Genomic DNA, 25548 nt, shown 5'->3' with positions numbered 1-25548 from the left:
AAATATTTCCTGATTTCCTTCTTGTATATACATTTTGATGTGCATACAAAAGTCAAGATTTGTTTTATACGGCTTATCTGGATTTATACAAATGGGCCATCATACATTATTGCTTAAGGACTAAAACAGCAGCTTCCCTGGATGACCTAACCACTGAAGTGGTAAGGTTTTAATGCCAGATACCAGCAGGTGATTCTTTCATTCATCCTCTCCATCCACTGAAGCGCCTTGTGATCTCGTTTTAGAGTAAAATGCTCATTAAAGTTTGGACTTAAAAAAACAGGCTGTTTATTTAATTATTACTGGATGAAATGAAATACTGAATTCTCGCCAAGCCTTGGTTTAGGCGTCCCACCATGACGTGACACAAGTTAATATGTAGGAAAATTTGTGCTGTCTGCTGTACTCTGGTGTTTTACCTGCCTGTTGTACACTGACAGTGTAATGTACTAGCAGCTCACTGTCTCACCTGATTCCTTCCTCCATCAGCCTGCTGAGCTTTGGTCTGGTGATGATCATTTTGTTTATTGGTCCAGGTTTCACACCCTGACAAAAAACAGCAGCATAAAATGTCAAGAATAAGAGATACTTATTCTTATTGACATTATTAATACTTACTGACATTACCCATGATAACTTACTGTATGTCAAAACATTGAGAGTTTAGAGTTGCATTTGATAGTGCATTCTTTCTTAAGGATCAGTGATATTTACAGTAAGTATTTACAAAGGATAACTGTATTGGAAGCATGATCTGTCACTGCCAGAGCCTAGAGTGTAGAGTCTAGAGCAGGGGTGTCAAACTCAAGGCCCGGGGGCCAAATCTGGCCTGTGGTACAGTTATACCCAGCCCACAAGACCATTGATATTTTTATTATAATTGGCCCACAAGTATGAGGTCATATTTTGAAGTTTAAACATTATTTTGAATTCTATTTCATATTTCGACTTTGAAAACTCATAATTTTGAATTTATCTCATGTAATAGCCTTCCTAAGACTTTTTTTTGACTTTCAATTTCATGTTCTTACCTTTTTATCTTATAAGTTTGACTTTCTATCCCAAAAGCATCATATCATCAGTGCTCAGTTTTTTTCATAACTCATTACTGATGATATGATGATGACAGTTTCTGGTTAAATCTTGACCCTGTTAGGCCCTCAGGTTAGACCTTAATTCTGAATCTGGCCCCTGCAGTGGTTGAGTTTGGCACCCCTGGTTTAGAGTCTCAGAGCTTTCCCCAATTATGTTGCCTTCAGGAAACGTGGGTACTTTGAGATATATGACTCAAAAATTTCTGTACACTGTATTCATCTAGAGACTAAATTCCCATCACTATTATGAAACATAAACTTCAGATGTGTGTTTTCTCCAGTTCCAGGTTCACTTGTAGTTTAAAACGCTGCTAAAAATGAGTCGAAAGCGGAACGAAGGACGTTCACGCACTCACAACACCTGTTCATGAAAGTGTAACACACGGCGGAAGTAAACATGCTTGAATCACTTTACTCATGAGAAAAGTTACAGCTTCTTACAGGCTTATCTTTGGTACTTTCCCAGCTATTTTGTGTCTAAAAAGACAAGAGAAAGGATGTATTCAGAGGAGAGTTTGCGAGAGTTTGTCACGGAGCGACTAACGGCTGCTGCTGAGGACATATTTGTAGTTTTTAGGAAAACTATCATAGAATACGAGGAGAAGATCGAGCGACAGCGCAAACTGCTGGATATCGTTTGGAAACCTGACATTAACGTGTACAGAATAAGTGAGAACGAAGTACAATTTCACTGTTTTCATTCAATTCCTTCTTTAAAATGTTAGGAAGTGACGGCTAGTTTAAAATGTGGTATTATAGCACTGAACAAACACATTAAAACGTCCGTAAATGAAGAAAGAAACCTTCTGCGCACGACGCACGTACATGTTTGTACTTTTCGCTTTAGAAATAATCTACTAAACAAATTTCCTCACTTTTTGTGCTGGGTTTACATTATGGGCTGCCACAATCCTTTTGCCCTTGTAGGCCACATCACCATCTGATTACTTGTGTTCTGTGCTCCTCTAGAGCTCCCTCAGCAACCTATCTGTAAGGAAGATGAGGGTCTGGTTGACCCAGAGGGGAACTTCAGTCCAGTCCTAGAGGAAGCAGAGCCTCCACGGATTAAAGAGGAACCAGAGGAACCCTGCAGCATTCAGGAGGGAGAGCAGCTCATACTGAAGGAGGAGACGGACGCGTTCATGTTGACTCCTGCTTATAAGGAAAGTTACCACAGTGAACCACAACTTAAACGTGGACACATGCCATTTTCTTACAACTCTCACGTTGCTGAGAATCAAAGTCTTGAAGGAAGTAAACATGAGGACTCGGAACCAAACAGAAACAAAGACCCCAACATAATTCCCCAAAACAGTCACAACACTGACGTGTCAGGGGTTCATTTTGGTCCTCTTCAAGATCAGCAGTCTTACAAATGTGACACTTGTGATAAAGCTTTTAGGAGTAAGTCAGCCTTACGGACACATCATCGTGTTCACACTGGTAAAGAAACTCATTCTTGCAAGATCTGTGGGGAAACTTTCAGTTGGAAGTCAATCCTGACTCTTCATACAAGACGCCACAAAGATGACAGGCCCTTTTCTTGCAAAATATGTGGAAACAGGTTCTTTAACATGTCAGCCCTGAGAAAGCACTCTCTTATTCACACAGGCGAGAGGCCTTTTAAGTGCGACACATGCGGCAAATCTTGCAGATCTAAGTCTGACTTGAACGTCCACATGAGAACCCACACAGGTGAGAGGCCTTACTCCTGCGGCATGTGTGGGAAATCCTTTAATCATGTATCGAATTATTACGGTCACATTAAAATTCACACAGGCGAGAAGCCATTTAGTTGCAAAACATGTGGGAAAAGATTCCATCGGATATCACATTTGAAGGCGCACGGTTGGACTCATGAAAATCGGTTCATGTGCAAAACATGTGGCCAGTCTTGCAGAGATAGTCATGAGTTGAAAGCCCACATGGGAGCCCATACAGGTGAGAGGCCTTACTCCTGCGATATCTGTGGGAAAAGCTTCATTCATATGTCACGTTATCATAGTCACATTAAAGTACACTCAGATGAAAGGTTGTTTACATGTGAGACTTGTGGCAGTTCCTTCATGAATTGTACCAAACTAAAGAAACACATGAAAGATGTCCATGAAGGTGGGAAGCTTTAACTTAACATCATCTGTGAGCTCAGGCACTGTCTTGTGTACAACCCTTATTTTGACATCTCTCCATTAATGCATGTCCACTGGCTCCTGTTTGTGCATGCATTTTTGTAGCAACCACAGAGTGTAGAAAGTGAAGTCTGAAGATGTTTCCTTTTGAAAAGAGATGTCTGATCTGAATGTGACTAACATTCCTAAATAAAGGTGAAATAAAGTAGTGTTGAATATATATCAGCATATTTGGGGGTTAAAAATGCTTTCTTTGTGTTTGTTTTTTATTAACTAGTTTAAGGCCACAAATTAAAATGGCTAGTGGTAAAACGTAAATAAGTTCATGATAAAATTGACTTTGTCATGTACTTCTAAAGCTTTACATGCTTTGTTATTTTTGCAAATTTTGGGGGGAATTAAGTCAAGTTCCTTGTAGTTTTTTATCATAAAAGTCCCCTTAAAGTGATTTAAAAAATCTTTATTTTAGGTTTGTTGTATGACAGGCCACTGTGTTACAAACCACCAGGCCAAAATTTCAGTCATGAAAAACATCTCTATATTTAAAAAAAACATGAAAAATGAGGCTGTAAAATCTGCTCTAAGATGGTGTGGGCGTGTCAGTTGAATGAGCGGAAGCCACGCCCACTTATGAGAAATTATCCGCAGATTTATTTCTTAATTCTCTGATCAGAGTGCAGCTTACCAGGCTCTGTGCTAGAGGAGAGATTAAATTTACTGTTTTCTGGCACAAATCTCTGTTATGATACTTTAATTGACCTGTGGCTGATAGATTTGGTAAATTTACCTCACAGTGAACAAAAACACAGCATGTAGCTGGCTGTTAACTTTCAATGAAGGCAGTGAAATCAACTAACAACAGACTGTTGAGATGCTCTGTGATTTTCTATCAATGTAGCATCAGGGGGGCAGGGTGACTCCCCATAGGAACCGAAGATGTCATGGGCTGATTTATTTGCCTTGGTCAAATAAAATCACTCCAGAAAAGAGGTCAAAAATCTTATAACAGTCTAAATGAAAAAATCAGTCACACACAGATCTCAACCTTTTTTCACGTTTACAATATATTGAGAAGTGTGTATTTACAGGACCGTAGATCTAGGACCCTGCTTGCGCACATGCACAAACTTTTTCTTTTTTTTTTTTTTTTTTACAAACTTTATTGAAGTTATTTGAGTTACAAAACAAATTTTGCAATATTGACATTTTTACCATTACAAGGTTATTGTTTAAGGAACAGTGTGAATACGTTGCTGATGAGAAGGTCAAAGATACAAATTGATGACAATTTAATCAACATTAACATACAACATAGACAGGTAAGAATAAAAAATACTAATAAAAATAATAATAATAACAAAATATATATTTTTTTAAAAATACATAAAATAAAGTGTAAGACAAGGTGAGTAGAATATTACTTAAATGTACAATGGATGTTGGCCTGTTCTTAATTATTGCCCATTTCAGTGAGGAAGTCTTTAAGAATGTCGTAGAGCTTTTGTGTTTTAGCTCCTTTCAGTAGTTTCAAAGATTTTAGGTATAATTTAAACTCATTCAAGAAGATGCACAATTTTGGGGGTGACTTCAGAACACGACTCTTGTGAATATAGAATTTAACAAGGCATAAAATGACATTACAGCGGAGTTGATCATTCTTGTCTGGTAAGAATAAACTAAAGGTTATATCATCTCTGGATATATAGGAGGGAAAAGGTGTAATCTTCTGTTTAATCCATTTGTGAATATCTAACCAAAATGTATGTACAACACTGCATGAGAAGAATACATGGTCTGTTTCTATATCATTTTCACATAGTGTGCACAGATATCATCAATGTTAAATCGTATTCTGAGCAATTCCTTTGAAGGATAGATGCAGTTTAAGATTTTAAAGTGTATTTCCTTTGCTTTGGGTAGTACATCTTACGCAATTTGCATACTGAGTTTTTATCAGACTTGTGAAGGATATCATTTTTGTTCTGTCTCCCAGGAAATACATTTTCAGTGAGACAAGATGGTATAAAAAGATTGTTACATTTGGTGTAGATAAATGTGTTTGCATAACTCTATTTGTTACAACATTTTTAAGGAGAAATATAATCTCTTGGGGAATTGCCTTGTGCCACTTGATGAAGTCTGACGTGGAGGGGTTTAGCTATGTTTATTGCAGAACTGTTGGTAACTTAAATGATTCCCATCCAGGTCCAGTAGATCAATAAATGACCATATATTCTTTTCATGTCAATCTGCATAAAATAAGGATTTGTCCCTGTGTAGAACATATCTGTTGTTCCACATTATGGTGGTATGTGGCGGAAAGTTGTGCACATATAACTTCCTCCAATATAACAAAACCTGTTTATGAAATTCTGTTAGTGAAATCGGTAATTTATCAGTCGCAAAGTCTGTCATCAGGAAAGGGACCCAACTGCAGTCAAGATGGCATCGGCGTCGCTATACATCCAATCCATGCCGGAAGTCCCAAGCGGAAGTTTCTTCTTCGTGTTGGACTCAGCTGCCAGTGTTTGTCAGTCTTTTTTGCGCCTAAGCCTAACCCTTGGTGCTGGATCTCAAATATATCACCTTCCCAACTGCTTTACCCTAACCTAACCACTCAGGTTTTAATGCCTAAAGCTAACCTTAGATGTACAGACTTCTGGTTGAGACTTTCGGTATGGATCGGATGGATGTCGGCCATCTTGTCTGCAGCAAGGTACTCTTGGTCATCAGAAGCAGATTCAATCCCCCAATTTTACTGAATAAATGATTTGGAATACAATACCAGAACAAGATGCTATGTTTGATCCAAGATGTTATCCAGTTTATTTTAAGAGTTCCATTAAGGCAATCAAAATCAATAACTTTCAGTCCTCCATCCTTTATTTCTTTAACCATGTCACTTTCCTTCATATAATGAGGTTTGTTGTGCCAAATGAAATTTAGATTGATCTGGTTAATAGATTTAATTAATTTATTTGGAATGGCAATAGAGTAGGTTGGATATATACACCTCGACAAAGATTCCATCTTTGTCAGATATATTCCACCGAGAATTAAAACATCTCTTTGGACCCAAGAGTTTAATTTGCTTTTGCATTCCTTTAATTTATCAAAAACATTTAAAGACTGGCTCACTTTTTGATCTTTTGACAGATGAATTCCTAGGTGTTTTATTTCTGACTTAACTGGGATAGTACATATTTCTCTTAGCAGTGTGTCATGTATTGCTAATAGTTCACATTTTTTTAATATTTAACATTAATCCTGATGCTTTGGAGAGTTTTTGGATTTTGTTAATGCCTATATGTATTTGGTGTTGGTCTCTTATAAATAATGTTGTATCATCTGCTAACTGGCTGATGAGAACATCTGTGCCAAATACGTTTAAAGCTTTGATTTCATTGCAGTGTTTCAGATAAATTGATAGCTCCGGGGTTACTTGTAGATTGAAACGCTGCTTAAAATACATATGAGTCGAAAGCGGAACGAAGGACGTTCACGCACTCACCACCGGTACTTGAAAGTGCAACACACGGCGGAAGTAAACATGCTTGAATGACTTCACTCTTGAGAAAAATTACAGCTTCGTATAGACTTATCTTTGGTACTGACCCAGCTATTTAGTATCTAAAAAGACAAGAGAAAGGATGTATTCAGAGGAGAGTTTGCGAGAATTTGTCACGGAGCGACTAACGGCTGCTGCTGAGGACATATTTGTAGTTTTTAAGAAAACTATCATAGAATACGAGGAGAAGATCGAGCGACAGCGCAAACTGCTGGATATCGTTTGGAAACCTGACATTAACGTGTACAGAATAAGTGAGAACGAAGTACACTTTCACTGTTTTCATTCAATTCCTTCTTAAAAATGTTAGAAAGTGACGGCCTGTTTAAAATGTGGTATTATAGCACCGAACAAACACATTAAAACGTCCGTAAATGAAGAAAGAAACCTTCTGTAAACACAGTGAGAACAAACGAATCACGCTTATTAACGAAAACTACAGAATATTCGAGAAAATGCAGCCGTTAGCCAACAAACACAGGGTTAACTGTCCATTTGAAGCACGTACATGTTTTTAGTTTTCGCTTTAGAAATAATCTACTAAACAAATTTCCTCATTTTTTGTGCTGGGTTTACATTATGGGCTGCCACAATCCTTTTGCCCTTGTAGGCCACATCACCATCTGATTACTTGTGTTCTGTGCTCCTCTAGAGCTCCCTCAGCAACCTATCTGTAAGGAAGATGAGGGTCTGGTTGACCCAGAGGGGACCTTCAGTCCAGTCCTAGAGGAAGCAGAGCCTCCACGGATTAAAGAGGAACCAGAGGAACCCTGCAGCATTCAGGAGGGAGAGCGGCTCATACTGAAGGAGGAGACGGACGCGTTCATGTTGACTCCTGCTTATAAGGAAAGTTACCACAGTGAACCACAACTTAAACGTGGACACATGCCATTTTCTTACAACTCTCACGTTGCTGAGAATCAAAGTCTTGAAGGAAGTAAACATGAGGACTCGGAACCAAACAGAAACAAAGACCCCAACATAATTCCCCAAAACAGTCACAACACTGACGTGTCAGGGGTTCATTTTGGTCCTCTTCAAGATCAGCAGTCTTACAAATGTGACACTTGTGATAAAGCTTTTAGGAGTAAGTCAGCCTTACGGACACATCATCGTGTTCACACTGGTAAAGAAACTCATTCTTGCAAGATCTGTGGGGAAACTTTCAGTTGGAAGTCAATCCTGACTCTTCATACAAGACGCCACAAAGATGACAGGCCCTTTTCTTGCAAAATATGTGGAAACAGGTTCTTTAACATGTCAGCCCTGAGAAAGCACTCTCTTATTCACACAGGCGAGAGGCCTTTTAAGTGCGACACATGCGGCAAATCTTGCAGATCTAAGTCTGACTTGAACGTCCACATGAGAACCCACACAGGTGAGAGGCCTTACTCCTGTGGCATGTGTGGGAAATCCTTTAATCAGATATCTCATTATTACAGTCACATTAAAATTCACACAGGCGAGAAGCCATTTAGTTGCAAAACATGTGGGAAAAGATTCCATCGGATATCACATTTGAAGGCGCATGTTTGGACTCATGAAAATCGGTTCATGTGCAAAACATGTGGCCAGTCTTGCAGAGATAGTCATGAGTTGAAAGCCCACATGGGAGCCCATACAGGTGAGAGGCCTTACTCCTGCGATATCTGTGGGAAAAGCTTCATTCATATGTCACTTTATCATAGTCACATTAAAGTACACTCAGATGAAAGGTTGTTTACATGTGAGACTTGTGGCAGTTCCTTCATGAATTGTACCAAACTAAAGAAACACATGAAAGATGTCCATGAAGGTGGGAAGCTTTAACTTAACATCATCTGTGAGCTCAGGCACTGTCTTGTGTACAACCCTTATTTTGACATCTCTCCATTAATGCATGTCCACTGGCTCCTGTTTGTGCATGCATTTTTGTAGCAACCACAGAGTGTAGAAAGTGAAGTCTGAAGATGTTTCCTTTTGAAAAGAGATGTCTGATCTGAATGTGACTAACATTCCTAAATAAAGGTGAAATAAAGAAGTGTTGAATATATATCAGCATATTTGGTAGTTAAAAATGCTTTCTTTGTGTTTGTTTTTTATTAACTAGCTTAAGGCCACAAAGTAAAATGGCTAGTGGTGAAATTCATGATAAAATTGACTTTGTCATGTACTTCTAAAGCTTTATATGCTTTGTTATTTTTGCAAATTTTGGGGGGAATTAAGTCAAGTTCCCTGTAGTTTTTAGTCATTAAGTCCCATAACATGATTTTAAAAATCTTTATTTTAGGTTTGTTGTATAGCAGGCTACTGTGTCAGTCATGAAAAACATCTCTTTGTTTAAAAAATCATACAAAAAATGAGGCGTGTGTCAGTTGAATGAAATTAGCGGAAGCCACGCCCACTTATGAGAAATGATTCACAATTTTTATTAAAAATGCTTCTGATCAGAGTGCAGCTTACCAGGATCTGTGCTAGAGCAGAGATTAAATTTACTGTTTTCTGGCACAAATCTCTGTTATGATACTTTAATTGACCTGTGGCTGATAGATTTGGGAAATTTACCTCACAATGAACACAAACACAGCATGTAGCTGGCTGTTAACTTTCAATGAAGGCAGTGAAATCAACTAACAACAGATGGATGGACAATAAGGGCGTAGTACTTTATGAGTTATGCCTACATCCTTCAAAACGTGGTGTTTTGTTAAAAAAATATATAGTAGAACTAAAACTTGTTAAAGTAAAACAAGTGAAATTAAATAATAAAGGAATTCAAGAGTTTGTACCCAAAAAAGGCTCTTATTTAGCCTGTACTTAGCAAGCAGTCATTATGTTAGTGGAAAAACTATGGCTTACAAAACTAAACATGCATAAAACACTTACATAGAATTAAAGGAGACCACTAATAACATAAACAAACTTTTAAATGAACTTTAGATTTCTGCCTGCTAGCCTGCAAATTCGTACTCGTGAAAATATTGTTAATACAAATTTGAACTTCACAGGGACTTTAAATCCCTATCACATCGAATTTAAACATTGTTTTCAGTATTATGTATTTTTTTTAAAACTTAAATGAATGATAAAGGGATAAAAGATGGAACTGAACAATTAAAATTCGAAGTAAGGTCGATGCTGAAAGTTTGCCCCTGATAATAAACACATTTAAAGTAAAATACTTCCGGTGAAAGCGGAACGTTCCATATGGGAACTTTCAAGCCACCGACATCGGCGTTCCATACTGCGACACAAGCCGGAAGTAAACATAAACGCTGCAACTTTGCTCCCTTTATCCCCCCAGTTAAATAAACAAAACAAAAAAAATAAATAATATGTATTCAGAGGATAGTTTGAGAAAATTCGTCACAGAGCGACTAACGGCTGCTGCTGAAGACATTTTTGTAGTTTTTAAAAGCACTATCGTCGAGTACGAGGAGGAGCTCGAGCGTCAACGTAAACTGCTGGATAACGTCCTGAAACCTCAAGTGAATTTATACAGAATAGGTAGGAAAAACTGCCCCCTTTAATGACTAATGATAATAATTAAACGGAGCTGAGCAAATATAATAGATAAAACACGCTGGAAAATTAAAATAATGGCTACTAGCACCAACATTTATAGTGTCACGAACGAATGATGCCATGTAACTGAAATTAAGTAGAAAACTTGATCTGGTACAGTTAGAACCTAAAAGTTCCAGTTTTGTGTTCTTCCAGATGTACCACAGCAACTTGTGTGTAAAGAAGATGATGTCCTACCTGACCAGCAGCTCTGTGAGCAGGAGAGGAACTCCAGTCCAGACCAAGAGGAGCCACAGGTTAAAGAGGAGCCGGAGGATGGAGAGCAGCTCATACTGAAGGAGGAGACTGACACGTTCATGTTGACTCCTACTCACGAGGAGAGTTACCACAGTGAACCAGAACTACAGAATGAACACCAGCTCCTTACTTATGACTCTCATGTTCCTGAGGATCAAGATCCAACAGGAAGCAAGCACAGAGACTCAGAGGCCAGCCCTCCCAACATAATTCGCCAGAACAGTTGCATCGCTGCCTTGTTGGAGAATCCCTTTAATCCTGTTCAGGATCACCTGTTTTTAAAATGTGACACTTGTGGGGAAGTTTTTAACAACATTTTAGCATTACAGACACACCAGTGTGTCCACAGTGGTGAAGAAACACATTCTTGCAAAATTTGTGGGAAAATATTTCGTTTTAAATCGTCATTGGCGGTTCATGTAAGAGGTCACACAGGTGAGAGGCCATATCCCTGTAAAACAGGTGGAACAGGTCAGAGTTCAGATTTGGCAAAGCGTAACATTAAGCACACAAGTAAAATGTTTCATTGTGCAACGTGCGGGGAATCCTGCAGATCAAAATCTGACTTAAAGCTCCATGGGAGAATCCACACAGGTGAGAGGCCGTACTCCTGCAGCTTCTGTGGAAAAAGCTTCTCTGAGCAGTCAGTCTTGAAAAAGCACATTCAAATCCACACAGATGAAAAGCCGTTTACATGCATAACATGCGGCAAATCATTCCGAGTTAATTCTGCCTTAATAGTCCACATGAGAACCCACACAGGCGAGAGGCCGTACTCCTGCAGCACCTGTGGGAAAAGCTTCTCTCAGATATCACACCTGAAAGTTCACAACACAATCCATACAGATGAAAAGCCGTTTACCTGCAGTGCATGCGACAGATCTTTTAAAGTGAGCGGCGAACTGAAAAAACACGTGGAAAGGGTCCACTTAGGTGAGAGGCCGCACCCGTGCAGCATCTGTGGAAAAAGGTTCTATCAGAAACCAGATCTAACGAAGCACATGCAGACTCATTCAAGCGAGAAGCTGTACTCGTGTGGCATCTGTGGGGCGTCGTTCACTGTAAAACGTTATTTGGATAAGCACACAAGATTGAAACGGTGTTTTCTTGCAAAACGTATCGGGTTTGTAGATTCTTACTGTGTTGACGGCTCACATGAGAAAAGCTGACATAAGTCAGTTTTGTAAAAACCGTCAGAACAAAATAATTCTTAGGGGCAAACTGAGCAAATGCATGAGGGATGGGGCATGATTTTGGAATATCTGGATGGTTATGAAAATGTGAAGGTTTTGCTTTGATTTTTCCATACCTTAATGGTACAGGTTCATCTCAATAATCCAAATTCTATATCTACAACAGGGCCGTTTCTTGCTATACACAGACTATGCAAATGCATAAGGCCCCACAAGCCAATAGGGGGCCCCAAGGCTGAATGTTCAGCCTCATCTGAGGAGAATTAAGATTACCTGTCTTTAGTCTTTACTGTATATGCTTGAAAAAAAAAGTATGGTATCAGAATAAAATAAGCCGCAATGATAAGCTGTTACCAGTGTTTTTGAGGCAAAATTAAGTCACATTTGTTGAACTCCACTGTCATTCAGTGAGTGAGGTTTGCTGACAGGTAGGATGGGAATAACTGGGTTAGTGTATTTTCTGGCAGATCCATTTCCTCTGTGAAACAAAAAAAAAACATCTGTTTTCTCCTTTTTTTTTCTTTTGGTCAAAAAATAGTTTATTTGTCCTCAGCTAACCTCAGATGAATGCTAGTTAGTGAGTGATATCAGTTGTGTTCTTGCTTTTAAAGCAGGGCCCTGGGGTCAAATCTGGCCTGTGGCACGATTATATCTGGCCCGATTATATCATATTTGTATTATAACTGGCCCACCAGTATGAGGTCTGCAAATTTCCTCCAGAATTATAATGTAAACTTCAACTTGATTATTTAAGATATCCTTGTTAAGCCATAAAAATATGAAAAAAGAGTAAAAGATTTCATAAAAAGTCAAGAATGTGCATCTCAAGATCATGACTCAAATTTATGATTTTGACTTTTCACTTCATTTTCAACTCATAATTTGGACTTTATATGTCACAATTTTATCTTTTAGATTCACAATTTTAAATTTTAAGTCATATTTTGACCTTTTAAACTCCTTACTTTAGCTTTTTAATCCCTTATTTTGACTTTTAAACTCATGATTTCATTTTTTTCTCATATTTTGACATTTTGAATGAATGATTTTTACTTTTTACATCATATTTTGACCTTTTATACTCCCAATTTTGAATATAAATCATATTTTCAGCTTTTTAAGTATCATTTTTTAACTCTAGCTTACATTCTGACATTTTCAACTCCTAATTTTGGTTTTTTAATCCCATAGTTTGAACTAGCAGATTCACAATTTCAAATTTGAAGTCTTATTTTGACTCTTAAACTCATGATTTCAAGTTTGATCTCATATTTTCACCTTTCAAACTTATAATTTCAACTTTCTCCTCATATATTTGCTCTTTAAATATTTTTTTTCTATTTTTAATAATGTGCTCTGATCTTTTGAACTAATAAATTGGAATTTTATCTCAGATTTGAGCCTTTAAACTTATCCTTTTTAATTTTTGGAATTTCAAAATGGTTTATCATCAGTGCTGTTCTTTTTTTTGTTTGTTTGTTTGTTTGTTTGTTTGTTTGTTTGTTTGTTTGTTTTTAGTGTTGAAAATGAGGTTGATAGTTTATAGTTAGAGTTGACCCTGTTAGTCCCTCAGGTTAGACCTTAATTTAGAATCCAGCCCCTGCTGTGATTGAGTTTATTTATTGCCATTTTTGTTTTCCTTGTTATTTTGCTTGAGTGGCTCAACTTAAGATGTTTCGTTTTAAGGTTATCATGCATATCATGCATGCATGCATCACTTGCATGTGCGTGGGTCATCTTCTGGATTAGGAATGTCTCCATCGTAGTTTGGCAAACTAAGGGCCCCCACAAAGCTGGAAATGGCGCTGATCTACAAGGTTATTCTCAGTCTTCTTCATTCTTAATCTTCTGGCCCACATCAGTCTGAAGAACTCTGGAATTTATAATCTCAGATCACAGGATCTTTTCTTACTGTTTGCCACAAGGGTCAGATGATTCACAGAGACCCTAAACTTGTTGAGCTGCTTTCATTGGACACCTTTAGGCTGCAGATGTTCTGATCTTAATACATGCTGTTTCTTTTGTCCTTTCTTTGTTTGTTTTTACATTTTATTTGGATGGCTGCAAATGTTTGGAACTTTGTAATTTAACTGTGGTGCTTCCTGTTTTGGCCAGGACACTCTTAGAAAGAGATTTTTTTATCTTTTGTTCTTTCTCCAAGTTAAATAAAGTTTAAAAGATACATGTATATATGTGTATATTTTTAAAATGTATATACTCAATGTCCAAAATTACTGTGCTAATTTTTTAAAAATCAAATGCTTATTGTCTCTTTCATCACACTACGTCAGCAGCAGCCACAGTGATTTAAAATCCTAAATATCTTATTTTACTTAAAAAAAAAACAAACAAACAAACTCACAGACAGCTCAGTAGAAGCCACCTCAGCCTTGTGCTTTGAGACACATACCTTTTCACTTTTCACTTATTTCCTAAAGATCCATAATAAGTTCCTTTTCCATGGTTAAGTCTGTGTTTAAATCTTTGATCTACCTATTAAAGCAGTTCTGTATCAAAAGAAGAAATCAGTCATCCTTAGTTACAGACAGTAGGAAAAATTCAAAATCACACAAAAACAGTTTTTTAATGAAAGATAGTGGAATTTTAAAATGTGACCGCCCGGATATGTAAATAGTATATTTGTTTGTTTCTTAGTTCCTTTATTTATTTAACTTATCAGACTAATTTGGGAAATTAAATCAAAGTCTTTGTTCAAGTAAAATCTGTTTCCTACGGGGAATTGCAGCCACTGTTATTAATAAACTTTAAAACCAAAAATTACAACAGGAAAGGATGGAGGGGTTTGGACCAAAGAGGTCGTTTAAAAATGTAACTGATAATAAGGCGGTTTGGGATTAAAATACTTCGTTAATACTAAAGCGGAACTTTCGAGTCTCGACCGTCGGCCCCTCATACTGCGACACACAGCGGAAGCAGTCCGCAATTTAATTATTAAAAAGCCCGAACCGCTACTTGAAGTCCATTGTGCTTTAGCCCCGTTTCCCCCGGTGTTTATACGTTAGCATAGATAATGTATTCAGAGGAGAGTTTGAGAGAATTCGTCACAGAGAGACTAACGGCCGCCGCTGAGGACATTTTTGTAGTTTTTAAGAGAACTGTCGTCGAATATGAAGAGAAGCTCGCGCGTCAACGTAAACTGCTCGATAGCGTTTTGAAACCTCAAGAAACTGTACAGACCAAGGGTAAGAAAACTTTTTTAAATGCTACACTAATATGCGATGTAAATTCAAAAATAATATAGTTTAATGGCCTTTGAGTTTTTAATTTACTCACATGAATGACCTAATGTACAATTCCTATATGTGTCTACGGAGGGCCAAGAGTGTAAATGCAAGAGTCAAGACATTACATTAAAGCCCCGGTTGTGATTCACTCATGATATCAAATATGTGTTAGATCAGTAGCATTGGTGCTGGCTACCTTTCTAACAGCTCCCTCATTGTGGCGCTGGATAGTGGGATCAGCTTTTTTTAATTGTTCTAATGTTGAAGTATTTATTTGTGGTAACTCAAAAAAAATCTTTCCACCACTTCTTATCCCATCTTTTTCAGCCAATTTAAAGATTGTTTGACCACCTTTTCACCCTTATTTGCCACCTAAAACTAGTTTTTCCTCTTTTAACCCCTTTTAGACACATTCTTGCCCTTTCTCGCCATTTTTTCCTGCCAAGTCTTTTCTTCTTGAATTTCCCTCAGGATTAATACCAAATTTAGCCAACTTTCACCCATTTTGCCTCTCTTAGTCCAATTTTTTAGCCTTGTTCAATCCTTTTAGCTACTTTCAACCCATTTTCAACATTTTTTCATGCACATTTTCCACTTTTGCCTAGTGTAACCCCTTTTTACATCTTATAATCAATTTCCCCTGTTTTTGCCTCTTTTAGCTCAGTTTTGTACCACTTTTAACTTCCTCATGCCAATCAATTTTTACCAAATTTAACCTAACCAACCCTCACCCATTTTTGCCTCTATTAGCCCTTTTTTTTGCAAATTTCAATTGATTTAGATACTTTTTAACCCATTTTCATCACTTTTTCTGCCATTAATAGCCTTTTTTTTGCCTCTTTTAAACCCATTTTCAAAAAAATTATCTTTTTGCCAATTCTCCCAATTTCTTGCCTCAACTAGCAAAAAATGTTTTACGTCTTTTAACCACTTAATGCCACTTTTAACCATTTTTAGCCAATTTTTACCCATTATGCCTCCCTTAGCCCAATTTTTTAGCCTTGTTCTTCCTTTTAGCTACTTTCAACCCATTTTCAACATTTTTTCATGCACATTTTCCCCTTTTGCCTAGTGTAACCCATTTTTGCATCTTGTAATCAATTTCCCCTGTTTTTGCCTCTTTTAGCTCAGTTTTGTACCACTTAAAACCTCCTCCATTATGTGTGATGCACTTTTGAATGGGAACCTTAGACTTGCAATTTTTACTATTAAACATTAGATGGCGCCAGTATCCTTTTTGGGCCAAGCATGTATCCATAGGTCACTGCAAAGACCCTTTAACAGGGGATTTTAAATAGCTCTGTGAAATAAAGCCATAAAGAAATGAAATAAAACATGTCTGGGTGTTGATATGAATATAAACTTGGGTTGTGCATGTTAGTAATGAGAAATTGCATCTCTGAAGCGCCACTTCAACGGCTTCATTGGGGATGCACTGCAGGTCTGTTTTTAGCGCTGGCACTGCCAAACCGCATCATAAAGCTCCAAACAGGAAGCCAAAAGCGTAAAGCATCTGGTTTAAAATACAACACAATGCACAGACTCTCAAACATAAATCATCACTATATCAATATTATATCTCATCCTGCAGCTAGAGCAAAGGGTCGCCAAGAGGTCAGTGGGTCACAGAGCTACAACGGCGCCATTGATGAGGAAAAGTTAACTTTTTTGTTTCACTCAAAAAAAATTAAAAATTTCACAAAAAGAATACAAATTATGAATTTTAGCATGTGCAGAAAATGTCCCCTAGGGATATATGTGTGTAGTCGTTTAAAGGGGTGCATAAGAGTTGAAAACCCATTTTTCCTCCTTTTGCCCTTTTTGCATCTTTTCTGCAGCTATCTGGAGTTTTGAAATTAATAACTTCTAAATAAAATAGCACTTAATAAATGTGATAAAATCATGTTTTGTGTTCTTGCAGATGTAGCGCAGCATGTCATGTGTAAGGAGGAAGTTCAGGTTGATCAGCAGCTCTGTAACCAAGAGACGAACTCCAGTCTAGACCAAGAAGAGCCAGAGCCTCCACAGGTTAAAGAGGAACCAGAGGAACCCTGCAGCAGCCAGGATATTAAGAAGGTGGTACTGAAGGAGGAGACTGACACGTTCATGTGGACTCCTAATGAAGAAAGTGACCACAGTGAACCAGAACAACTGTACTTTACTCACAATGCTTACGTTGCTGAGGATAAAGATCCAACAGGAAGCGGTAACAGAGACTCAGAATCAACTAGAAACTCGGAAAACCAGCAGTCCAGCGTAATACATCACAACACTGATTTATCAGGAAATCCCTTTTACGCTTTTCAAGTTCAGCAGTTTTTTACATGTGAGACTTGTGGTGAAGATTTTAAAAACATGTCAACATTACGCACACATCAGCGTGTCCACACCGGTAAAAAAACACATTCTTGCAATATTTGTGGTAAAATCTTCAGCTGGAAGTCGATGCTGACGGTGCATTTAAGATGTCACACAGGTGAGAAGCCGTTTTCTTGTAAAATATGTGGCAGAGGATTCAGTCAGATATCAGACTTGAAAAAGCACAACATAAAACATACAGGTAAAAAGCTTTTTACCTGTGCAACATGCGGCCACGCCTTTGGATCTAAATCCGACCTCACGCTTCACGTGAGAACGCACACGGGTGAGAAGCCTTACTCTTGCAGCACCTGTGGGAAAAGCTTCTCTCAGCAGTCAAGCCTGAATTCTCACAACAGAATTCATACAGATGACAGGCCGTTTACATGCAGAACATGCGGAAAAACATTCAGAATAAGCAGCGAGCTGAAAAAGCATGTAGAAAGGGTCCACTTAGGGGAGAGGCCGCACTCCTGCAGCATCTGTGGGAAAGGGTTCTATCTAAAGTCAGAGTTAACAACGCACATGCAGACTCATTCAAGTGAAAAGCCGTACTCCTGTGATATTTGTGGGGCATCATTCTCGGTGAAATCTTACTTGGATAAGCACTTAAAATTAACAAAGTGTTCTCTTGCTACACATGTGCCAGCCATCTAGATTTTGTACTTTCTTTACATGAGAAATGCCGACACTTGGAAAGTTGCAGGATAACATCCTGTTGGCACCTTAAAAGAATGTTTTTTCATACTTTCATCGGTGCCTAGTTGTTGTTTTCATGTTGTTTTGCATGAAAGTGTATGTTGTATTTTGACCAGGTCTCTGGTGTAAAAAGATTTCTGAATAACCTTATTGAAATAATGACACTAATAATAAGAAAGTAATAAAGTTGCTGCTCCAGGTAAGAAGGCAGAAGCTGTGGTTGTGTTTGTCATATGTGTGGGGGGTGTTGACCACAGAGTAACCATGTGAGTTTAAAATTATTATACCGTCATATGCAGAAGTCATCACAGGTGCCACAACCCGGAGCTGGAGAGAGGGGGGAGGGCGGCCAGAGTCAAGATCAGCAGCATTACTTCTGACAGGCCTCTTTGCTTCTGGTGGTACACCCTACTCGTATTTAAGAAGAGCTTATATCCCAACACAATAGGCCTACACACAGTTTATATGTTCTTGACAGAAGATCTATTTAGAAAGTTTCCATTATTACAATGTAATTGTAGGTCTACACCGGACCAAAAAAAAAAACAGATGAATACAGAAGAAGTGTTGATTTTCAAGGGGGAAAAAACACAAAATTCTCCACCTTAAAAAGTCATTAATTTATGAGAATTTTTTTTTTTTTTTTTTTTTTTTTTTTTACTTGAGAAATTGTAAACATATGCAGAACCAAAACAACAACTTTTTGAGAGTTGGAAAACCACTGTTTTCAGTGTGGTGTCCACTGGCGTAGCAAGGGGGGGAAAGGGTAAAGAGTACTGATTACCCGGACCCACAGTAGGAAGGGGCCTTTAGAAAGCCTGCAAGTGTATTTTGATTTATTCTTGATCAGTATTTAGTGACATCATTAAATCAAACGTGACTAAAGCAGTGATCGTTAATGCCCATTTAAGCTGCTTTTTGCAGTTAAATGCCACTTATTTCGCATTTTGCCACTCTTTGATGCTCTTTGCCCATTTAAGTCACTTTTCATTCATTTTTCCCCACATTTTTACCACTTTGGAACCATTTTTGCCACTGTTAACTCATTTTTTGGTCACTTCCTACCCATTTTTGCCGCTTCTCACCTATTTAAGCTGCCTTTTGCAATTGAATGCCACTTTTTCCCCATTTTAGTCATTTTTCACTCATTTTTTTGCCACTTTGGGACTATTTTTGCCACAGCTAACTCATTTTTTGCTCACTTCCCACCCATTTTTGCCACTTTCTGCCCTTTTATGTCACTTTTTTTCCAGTGTTTGCCGCTATTTGACCATTTTTGCTACCTTTAACCTATCTTAATCGTCACTTTTCCCCACTTAGATTGTAGCAGTGTTAAGTATCACTGGACTAAATGAATCGGTCAACAGACTAAAATCCGTATGAAAGAGAGTAAAATACAATACTGCCTCTCCCTTTAAAATGTCCAAAGCGCATAGTACAGTGCTGCGAAATATTGCGAGTAAATTTAATTTTAACCATAATAAAATGTTGCTCACAAATGGGGAAACTATGTTTCAAAAATACGTTAAAATGCATGATATTTGTAAAAAAAAAAAAAAAAAAGACTCAACTTATGTGGCTTATTTCACCTGTTAAGGGGGACCCTGTGTAAATTCTTTCTGGGTGCCAAAAATCCCTAGCTATGCCCCTGGTGGTGTCTCGTGTATTTTTTTTATTTATACTGTTGTAAAATTATGATTTAGAAGTGGAATTAACATACTGTAAAGATTTAACATACTGTAAATGTTTTTATTATTATTATTATTAAATGTGTATTTAAGGTTCTGATTGTTTTGCTGTTGCAGCTGTGAGTCTCCAAAACATGGGAATAACTTTGCTAAATACATTAATAATCTATTATAAGAACATATAAAAGTTGATGCTGTAAGCAAAAAAACCGCAATTATTGTGACCAACATCTGCTGAACGTGTTTATATGGTAATATAAGTTTAAAAAGGGAGATAAGGTGATAAAAAGAATCATGCGGTTAACAATGGTAATATCTTTTCAACTAAATATATTCGTATTTTTATTTTTTGCAGCGGTTATGAATTGTATTATCTGTAACACAAATAGAAGTCTGAGATAAACAGACGCTATCATGACTTTGAAAAGTTTTATGTCTGTTGTGTACCGATTAGACTTTGATTTTTTTTTATTCTTAAGTAAAATATGTTTCCTATGAACTACATCAGGAAACGAAGAAGGTACTATATAAGTATATTTTAATTCTGGACCGAAGAGAGGTCATTACCAGAAGTTTCCCCCTCATAATAGCAGGTTGGAACGAAGTTGTTGAGTTGAAAGCGGAACTTTTGAGCCTCCAGTGAATGCACCAGGTCGGCACTGCATAGTGTGACACAGCAGGAGGAATAGCGGTCTCTCTTGGACGCTGCTACCGCTATTAGTACTAGACTGTATTTCTGGACGTTTTAACGACACCAACGATGTCTGAAGGGGATAGTTTGAGAGGACTGATCACAGAGAGACTAACGGCTGCTGCTGAAGACATATTTCTGCTTTTTAAAAGCACTATCGTGAAGTACCAGGAGGAGCTCGAGCGTCAACGGAAACAGTTGGAAATCTTGAACCCTGCAGTCTGTTTACGCAGAAAAGGTAAGAAATACTGCAGACTTTAAGGGCATGCATATGCTATTTTTAAAACAGTTTTAAAATCCTTATCGTTTATCCGTAGAAAGAAAGGGCTCAAAGTGTTTTAACTGGGAGAGACCAGCTTCTGACTTGAAATAAGTAACACAGATATGGTATTTACCGTAATAATGAAGAGCAAATTAAATGAAGTTTAACTAATTAGGGATGTCTGGATCAGTTTTTTTGATCAGAAGATCGATTTTTTAATATTATCTACCGATTCAGAGTCCTGATCTGATACCCTCATTTTCCAAGATTATAGTTTTTTCACTAAAATGATTGTATTTACTTCAAATTTTTACCAATTATCAGCATCAGGATTTAATTGCCCTCATTTGATTAATTAGTAAAACTTTGACTCCTCTGCATGTCTTTCCTCTCCTTGAGCTCAGTTCTCACACTATGTCCCGCCCCCAACTCTGTCTGATTGGCTGCGACGTCACATGAGTTTTAGCCAATCAGCACTGCAGCCTGTCCTGAGTAAACCTAAACAGACCCCAAGAGGAGTGTGTCTCCCCTTGAGGGGAATGCAGCAGTTATGTCTGAGGTTCAAAACATTACGGCCCTCCACACTGATGTTCGTAAAACCCCAGAATCCTTGGCGCAGGCTCTGCAATAACAATTCTGTCCAGTTTTACAGTTAAACCAAAGAAAATGACCAAAAAGTGAACTGTTTGGCGGCTAACGTTAGCTTACTGTGGACACTGATAAGGTTTAAAAGGATGTATTTAGCCACACTCTACTTTCATAGCAGATGGATACGCCCGTTTCCTTGTTTTTCACTGATGTGTGAAATAAATCCATCTGGCATGTCAGGTTAGAGCCATACACCAAATGCATTAACATTGATGGACTGTGCCGTTATTTGTTGCACTTATTATATTAGATTTTCTTCTATTAAGAAAAACAGTGCTATAATGTCCTAAAGGTGTTGCTGCAAACGTTGGAGAGGTGATGTAAATCACTGGTATAGACCTCATAGACCTGTGTTAACCCAGTTGGTGGAATAATAAAGTATACTTCATTTTTCTTTGTCTTTTGGAAAGCATTCTGTGACCCCACTTGGTGTCCAAACCCCTACTTTGGGAGCCACTGAGCTAGACTATATAAATCATAACAACAACTGAACTCACAAAATGAATTCAAAGCATCCCAACTCCACTGAACTGTGAAATTTCTTTTCTTCTTGTAGGACCTATCGGTAAATCATTCCTTTTTTTTGTTTGTTCTTCCAGATGTCCTGCAGGAACTTGTGCGTGAAGAAGAGGAGGTTCTGTCTGACCAGGAGAAGAACTCCAGACCGGACCAAGAGGAGGCAGAGCCTCCACAGATTAAAGAGGAGCCAGAGGAACCCTGCAGCATTCAGGAGGGAGAGCAGCTTGAACTGAAGGAGGAGGCTGACTGGTTCATGTTCACCCTCAATCATGAGGAAAGTGAACAGAGTGAACCAGAGCTACAGCAGGAACTCCAGCTTCTATCTTCAAACTCTCATTTCGCTGAGGATCAAGATCCTACAGGAAGCCAGCACAGAGACTCAGAACCCAATACACCCTACATAATTCACCAAAGCAGTCACGACACTGACATGTCAGAGAATCAGTCTGATCCTTTTCAAGATCAACAGTCTTTTAAATGTGACACCTGTGGTGAAAGTTTTAAGAACAAGACAGCTTTACAGACACATCAGCGATTCCACAGTGGTAAAGAAACACATTCTTGCAAGATCTGTGGGAAAATGTTCAAGTGGCAGTCGATGCTGACGGCTCATTTGAGAAGTCACACAGGCGAGAGGCCGTATTCTTGCACAACCTGTGGAAAAGGATTCTTTTACATATCAGGCTTGAAAAAGCACAACATGATACATACAGGTGAGAAGCCTTTTACTTGTACAACATGCGGCAAATCTTTCATACAACATCAAGACTTGAAAGCTCACATACGTACACACACAGGTGAGAGACCTTTTACTTGTACAACATGCGGCAAAACTTTCACACAACATCAAGACTTGAAAGTCCACATACGTACACATACAGGTGAGAGGCCTTACTCCTGCAGCACCTGTGGAAAAAGATTCTCTCATCCAAAAACTCTGAGTGATCACATCAGAACTCATACAGATGACAGGCCTTCCAGTTGCAATACGTGTGGCAAAAGTTTTAGAAACAGTAGTGACCTGAAAAAACATGTTGAAAGGGTCCACTTAGGTAAGAAGCCTCACTCATGCAGCACCTGTGGAAAAGGATTCTATTCAAAGGCAGAGTTAACAAGGCATATGCAGAGTCATTTAAGTGAAAATTGATAGTCCTGTTGTGGCTGTGGGGCATCATACACACTTAAACAAAATTTAATTGGGCACACAATATCGAAAAGATGCTTGATGAGAGCGACAGGAAAATCTTCAGTTGTTTGACTGAATTAGCAATCTTGTATAAATGTGAATGCAGTAGGGATTGTTTGCTAGCCACCATTTAAAAACAAGAAAAGATGGGAAGAATTGATTTGCATCTCCACTGTAAGAGAGAATCTTGACTTTCATTGTATTAAATGCTCTGGTTTGTATGGGTTGTAGATGTGTAGGCCAATCTGTATTGACCAGTCGTCTTTCAGCAGTGTTTGGTGTAACAGCAAGGTTATAATAGTTTTGGATTTTTCAATTGTTTTTTTATTATTTCTTTTTTAATTTCAGTTTAGTTTTTACTGCTGTTTTTTTAGTTTTGTTTTTATTTAGCAAAAATGCTTCATTTCACTTTCATTTTTATTAGTTTTAGTGTTAGTTTTTTCAGATACGTCAGGGCTGAGGGAACGTCATTCATTTTTAAAAACATGTTCAAACAGGCTACTCTTCACTTGTCATTTAATTTGTTTAAAGCTGATGTTTGAATACAACTCCAGACATAAAACTGCCACTGTATGAAGTCTTAACCAATCAATTCAGGCAATTTTACTCTCCAGACTCTGGTGTAGGTGCCAGTCTATATGATTGTGCCAAAGACTAAAACTAAGGATATTCTGTCTTTATTTTTATTTTATTTTAGTTAGTTTTGTAAGCGTACTATACAGTTTTAGTTAGTTTTTGTTTTTTTGGTAAAGCATAGTTTTGATTTAGTTTCAGTTAACTAAAATGATTTTTGAATTTAAGTTTTAGTTATGTAAGCTTTAACAGTAAAGTAAATCCCTGTGAACTTTTATATGTTTTGAGTTAGAGTTAAACAAAACTAGAAATAATAAGTTAACTACACAGTGAACTGTCTACATATTTCATGTTACAAAGTTGTAATTCCAAGGTTTACATGTTAAAATATTTTTTGTAGCATCTAACAAGAGTTACTAGGGTATGTTGAATCTGCCACTGGAGTTCCCATCATGTTTACTTAGAGTTTAGCTCTTCTGATCTCTGATTTGTCAACTGCATGACATGTGACAAGCAACCAGGAAGTGGGAAGTTGTTGTGGAGCAGAGGGAAAGTGGCTGCCATTAAAAACAGATGCTGAGAAAGTTATCAGACTCCATCCTGCTGTTCTTCATACTTAGAGTGATCCTTTCACCATATATTGAACCCTCACGTTACAGTTATTTAGTTAGTTTTTTAGTTTTATTTATCTCTAATAACCTTGGTACAGAGCTGTGTCAACAACACTAAAACAAGCAGAATGAAGTCTGTATTGACAAACTGGCTCCCCTTGACTGTATTCATATGATGATTTATTCTCTCCCCATCAGAGTATGACCATCAGTCCATTATAGATCAAATATTTGAATTTGAGCCACAGATCTGTTGGGAATGAGATCCTGCCCCAAGTGGAGGAGTTCAAGTATCTCGGGGTCTTGTTCACGAGTGAGGGAAGAATGGAACAGGAGGTCGACAGGCGGATCGGTGCGGCGTCAGCAGTGATGCGGTCTCTGCCTCGGTCTGTCATGGTGAAGAAAGAGCTGAGTCGAAAGGTAAGGCTCTTGATTTACCGGTCGATCTACATTCCTACCCTCACCTATGGCCATGAACTGTGGGTTGTGACCGAAAGAATGAGATCACGGATACAGGCAGCTGGAATGAGTTTCCTCCACAGGGTGGCTGGGCTCTCCCTTAGAGATAGGGTGAGAAGCTCGGCCATCCGGGAGAGACTTGGAGTAGAGCCGCTGCTCCTCCGCGTTGAGAGGAGCCAGATGAGGTGGCTCGGGCATCTGGTCCGGATGCTTCCTGGACGCCTCCCTGGTGAGGTGTTTCAGGCAGGTCCCACTGGGCCACTGGGCCTCGGGGAAGACCCAGGACACGCTGGAGAGACTATGTCACTCAGTTGGCCTGGGAACGCCTCAGGATCCCCCGGGAGGAGCTAGATGAAGTGGCCGGGGAGATGGAAGTCTGGGCTTCCTGCTTAGGCTGCTGCCCCCGCGACTCGACCTCGGATAAGCGGGAGAAGATGGATGGATCTGTTTAACAGTGTGTCTAAGTAGGTTTTTTAACTGAGTTCCTGCATTATCTCAAATATTTACAGCAGTTTTCAAAGCCAGAGAGAGTTCTAGGCGGTATCATGAGTACTGATTAGGCTTAGAATGTTTGTTATTCTAAAATATGTTTCCTATAAAAACATCGGGAAAGGAAGAAGGTATTGAGTTAGTATGATTTAATTCTTGACCGAGGAGAAGTCGTTACTAGAAGTTTCCCTCCCATGGTAGTAGGTTGGAACAAAGTTGTTAAGTTAAGTGAATAGCAAAAGGTTTTTTGTTTTGTTTTGTTTTGTTTTTTATTAACAAGGTTGCAAGTACAAACAATGTGGCATTGAGGTCTTAGACATAGATATAAACTAAGC

The 25548-nt window shown here is 38.3% G+C and overlaps 4 protein-coding genes across 5 annotated transcripts; all 4 read left to right on the top strand.

Annotated features, from left to right (window-relative positions):
- The first annotated feature begins 1490 nt into the window (after window positions 1-1490).
- Window positions 1491-3451, top strand: LOC121506342 (zinc finger protein 431-like). Its single transcript, XM_041782115.1, has 2 exons — window positions 1491-1763; window positions 2064-3451. The coding sequence occupies exons 1-2, from the start codon at window positions 1592-1594 to the stop codon at window positions 3218-3220; spliced, it is 1329 nt and encodes a 442-aa protein (XP_041638049.1). The 5' UTR covers window positions 1491-1591; the 3' UTR covers window positions 3221-3451.
- A 3291-nt stretch (window positions 3452-6742) lies between these two features.
- Window positions 6743-8821, top strand: LOC121506341 (zinc finger protein 180-like). Of its 2 annotated transcripts, none has more exons than XM_041782113.1 (2): window positions 6743-7045; window positions 7444-8821. In XM_041782113.1, the coding sequence occupies exons 1-2, from the start codon at window positions 6874-6876 to the stop codon at window positions 8598-8600; spliced, it is 1329 nt and encodes a 442-aa protein (XP_041638047.1). In that variant the 5' UTR covers window positions 6743-6873; the 3' UTR covers window positions 8601-8821. The 2 variants fall into 2 exon arrangements, with proteins under 2 accessions (XP_041638047.1, XP_041638048.1); XM_041782114.1 differs by having other exon boundaries at window positions 6750-6830.
- A 1163-nt stretch (window positions 8822-9984) lies between these two features.
- Window positions 9985-12514, top strand: LOC121506069 (zinc finger protein OZF-like). The gene is made up of 2 exons (XM_041781571.1): window positions 9985-10277; window positions 10491-12514. Exons 1-2 carry the CDS (start codon window positions 10106-10108, stop codon window positions 11759-11761), a joined length of 1443 nt encoding a protein of 480 aa, XP_041637505.1. The 5' UTR covers window positions 9985-10105; the 3' UTR covers window positions 11762-12514.
- Window positions 12515-14775: 2261 nt separating this feature from the next.
- On the top strand, window positions 14776-23664 carry LOC121506529 (zinc finger protein 665-like). Its single transcript, XM_041782371.1, has 4 exons — window positions 14776-14988; window positions 16952-18036; window positions 20503-20704; window positions 21976-23664. Exons 1-4 carry the CDS (start codon window positions 14817-14819, stop codon window positions 23040-23042), a joined length of 2526 nt encoding a protein of 841 aa, XP_041638305.1. The 5' UTR covers window positions 14776-14816; the 3' UTR covers window positions 23043-23664.
- The last annotated feature ends 1884 nt before the right edge of the window (window positions 23665-25548 follow it).

The sequence above is a fragment of the Cheilinus undulatus genome, linkage group 24, assembly GCF_018320785.1.
Source record: "Cheilinus undulatus linkage group 24, ASM1832078v1, whole genome shotgun sequence".
Lineage (NCBI taxonomy): Eukaryota > Metazoa > Chordata > Actinopteri > Labriformes > Labridae > Cheilinus > Cheilinus undulatus.
This window is presented reverse-complemented; position numbering and strand designations above follow the sequence as displayed.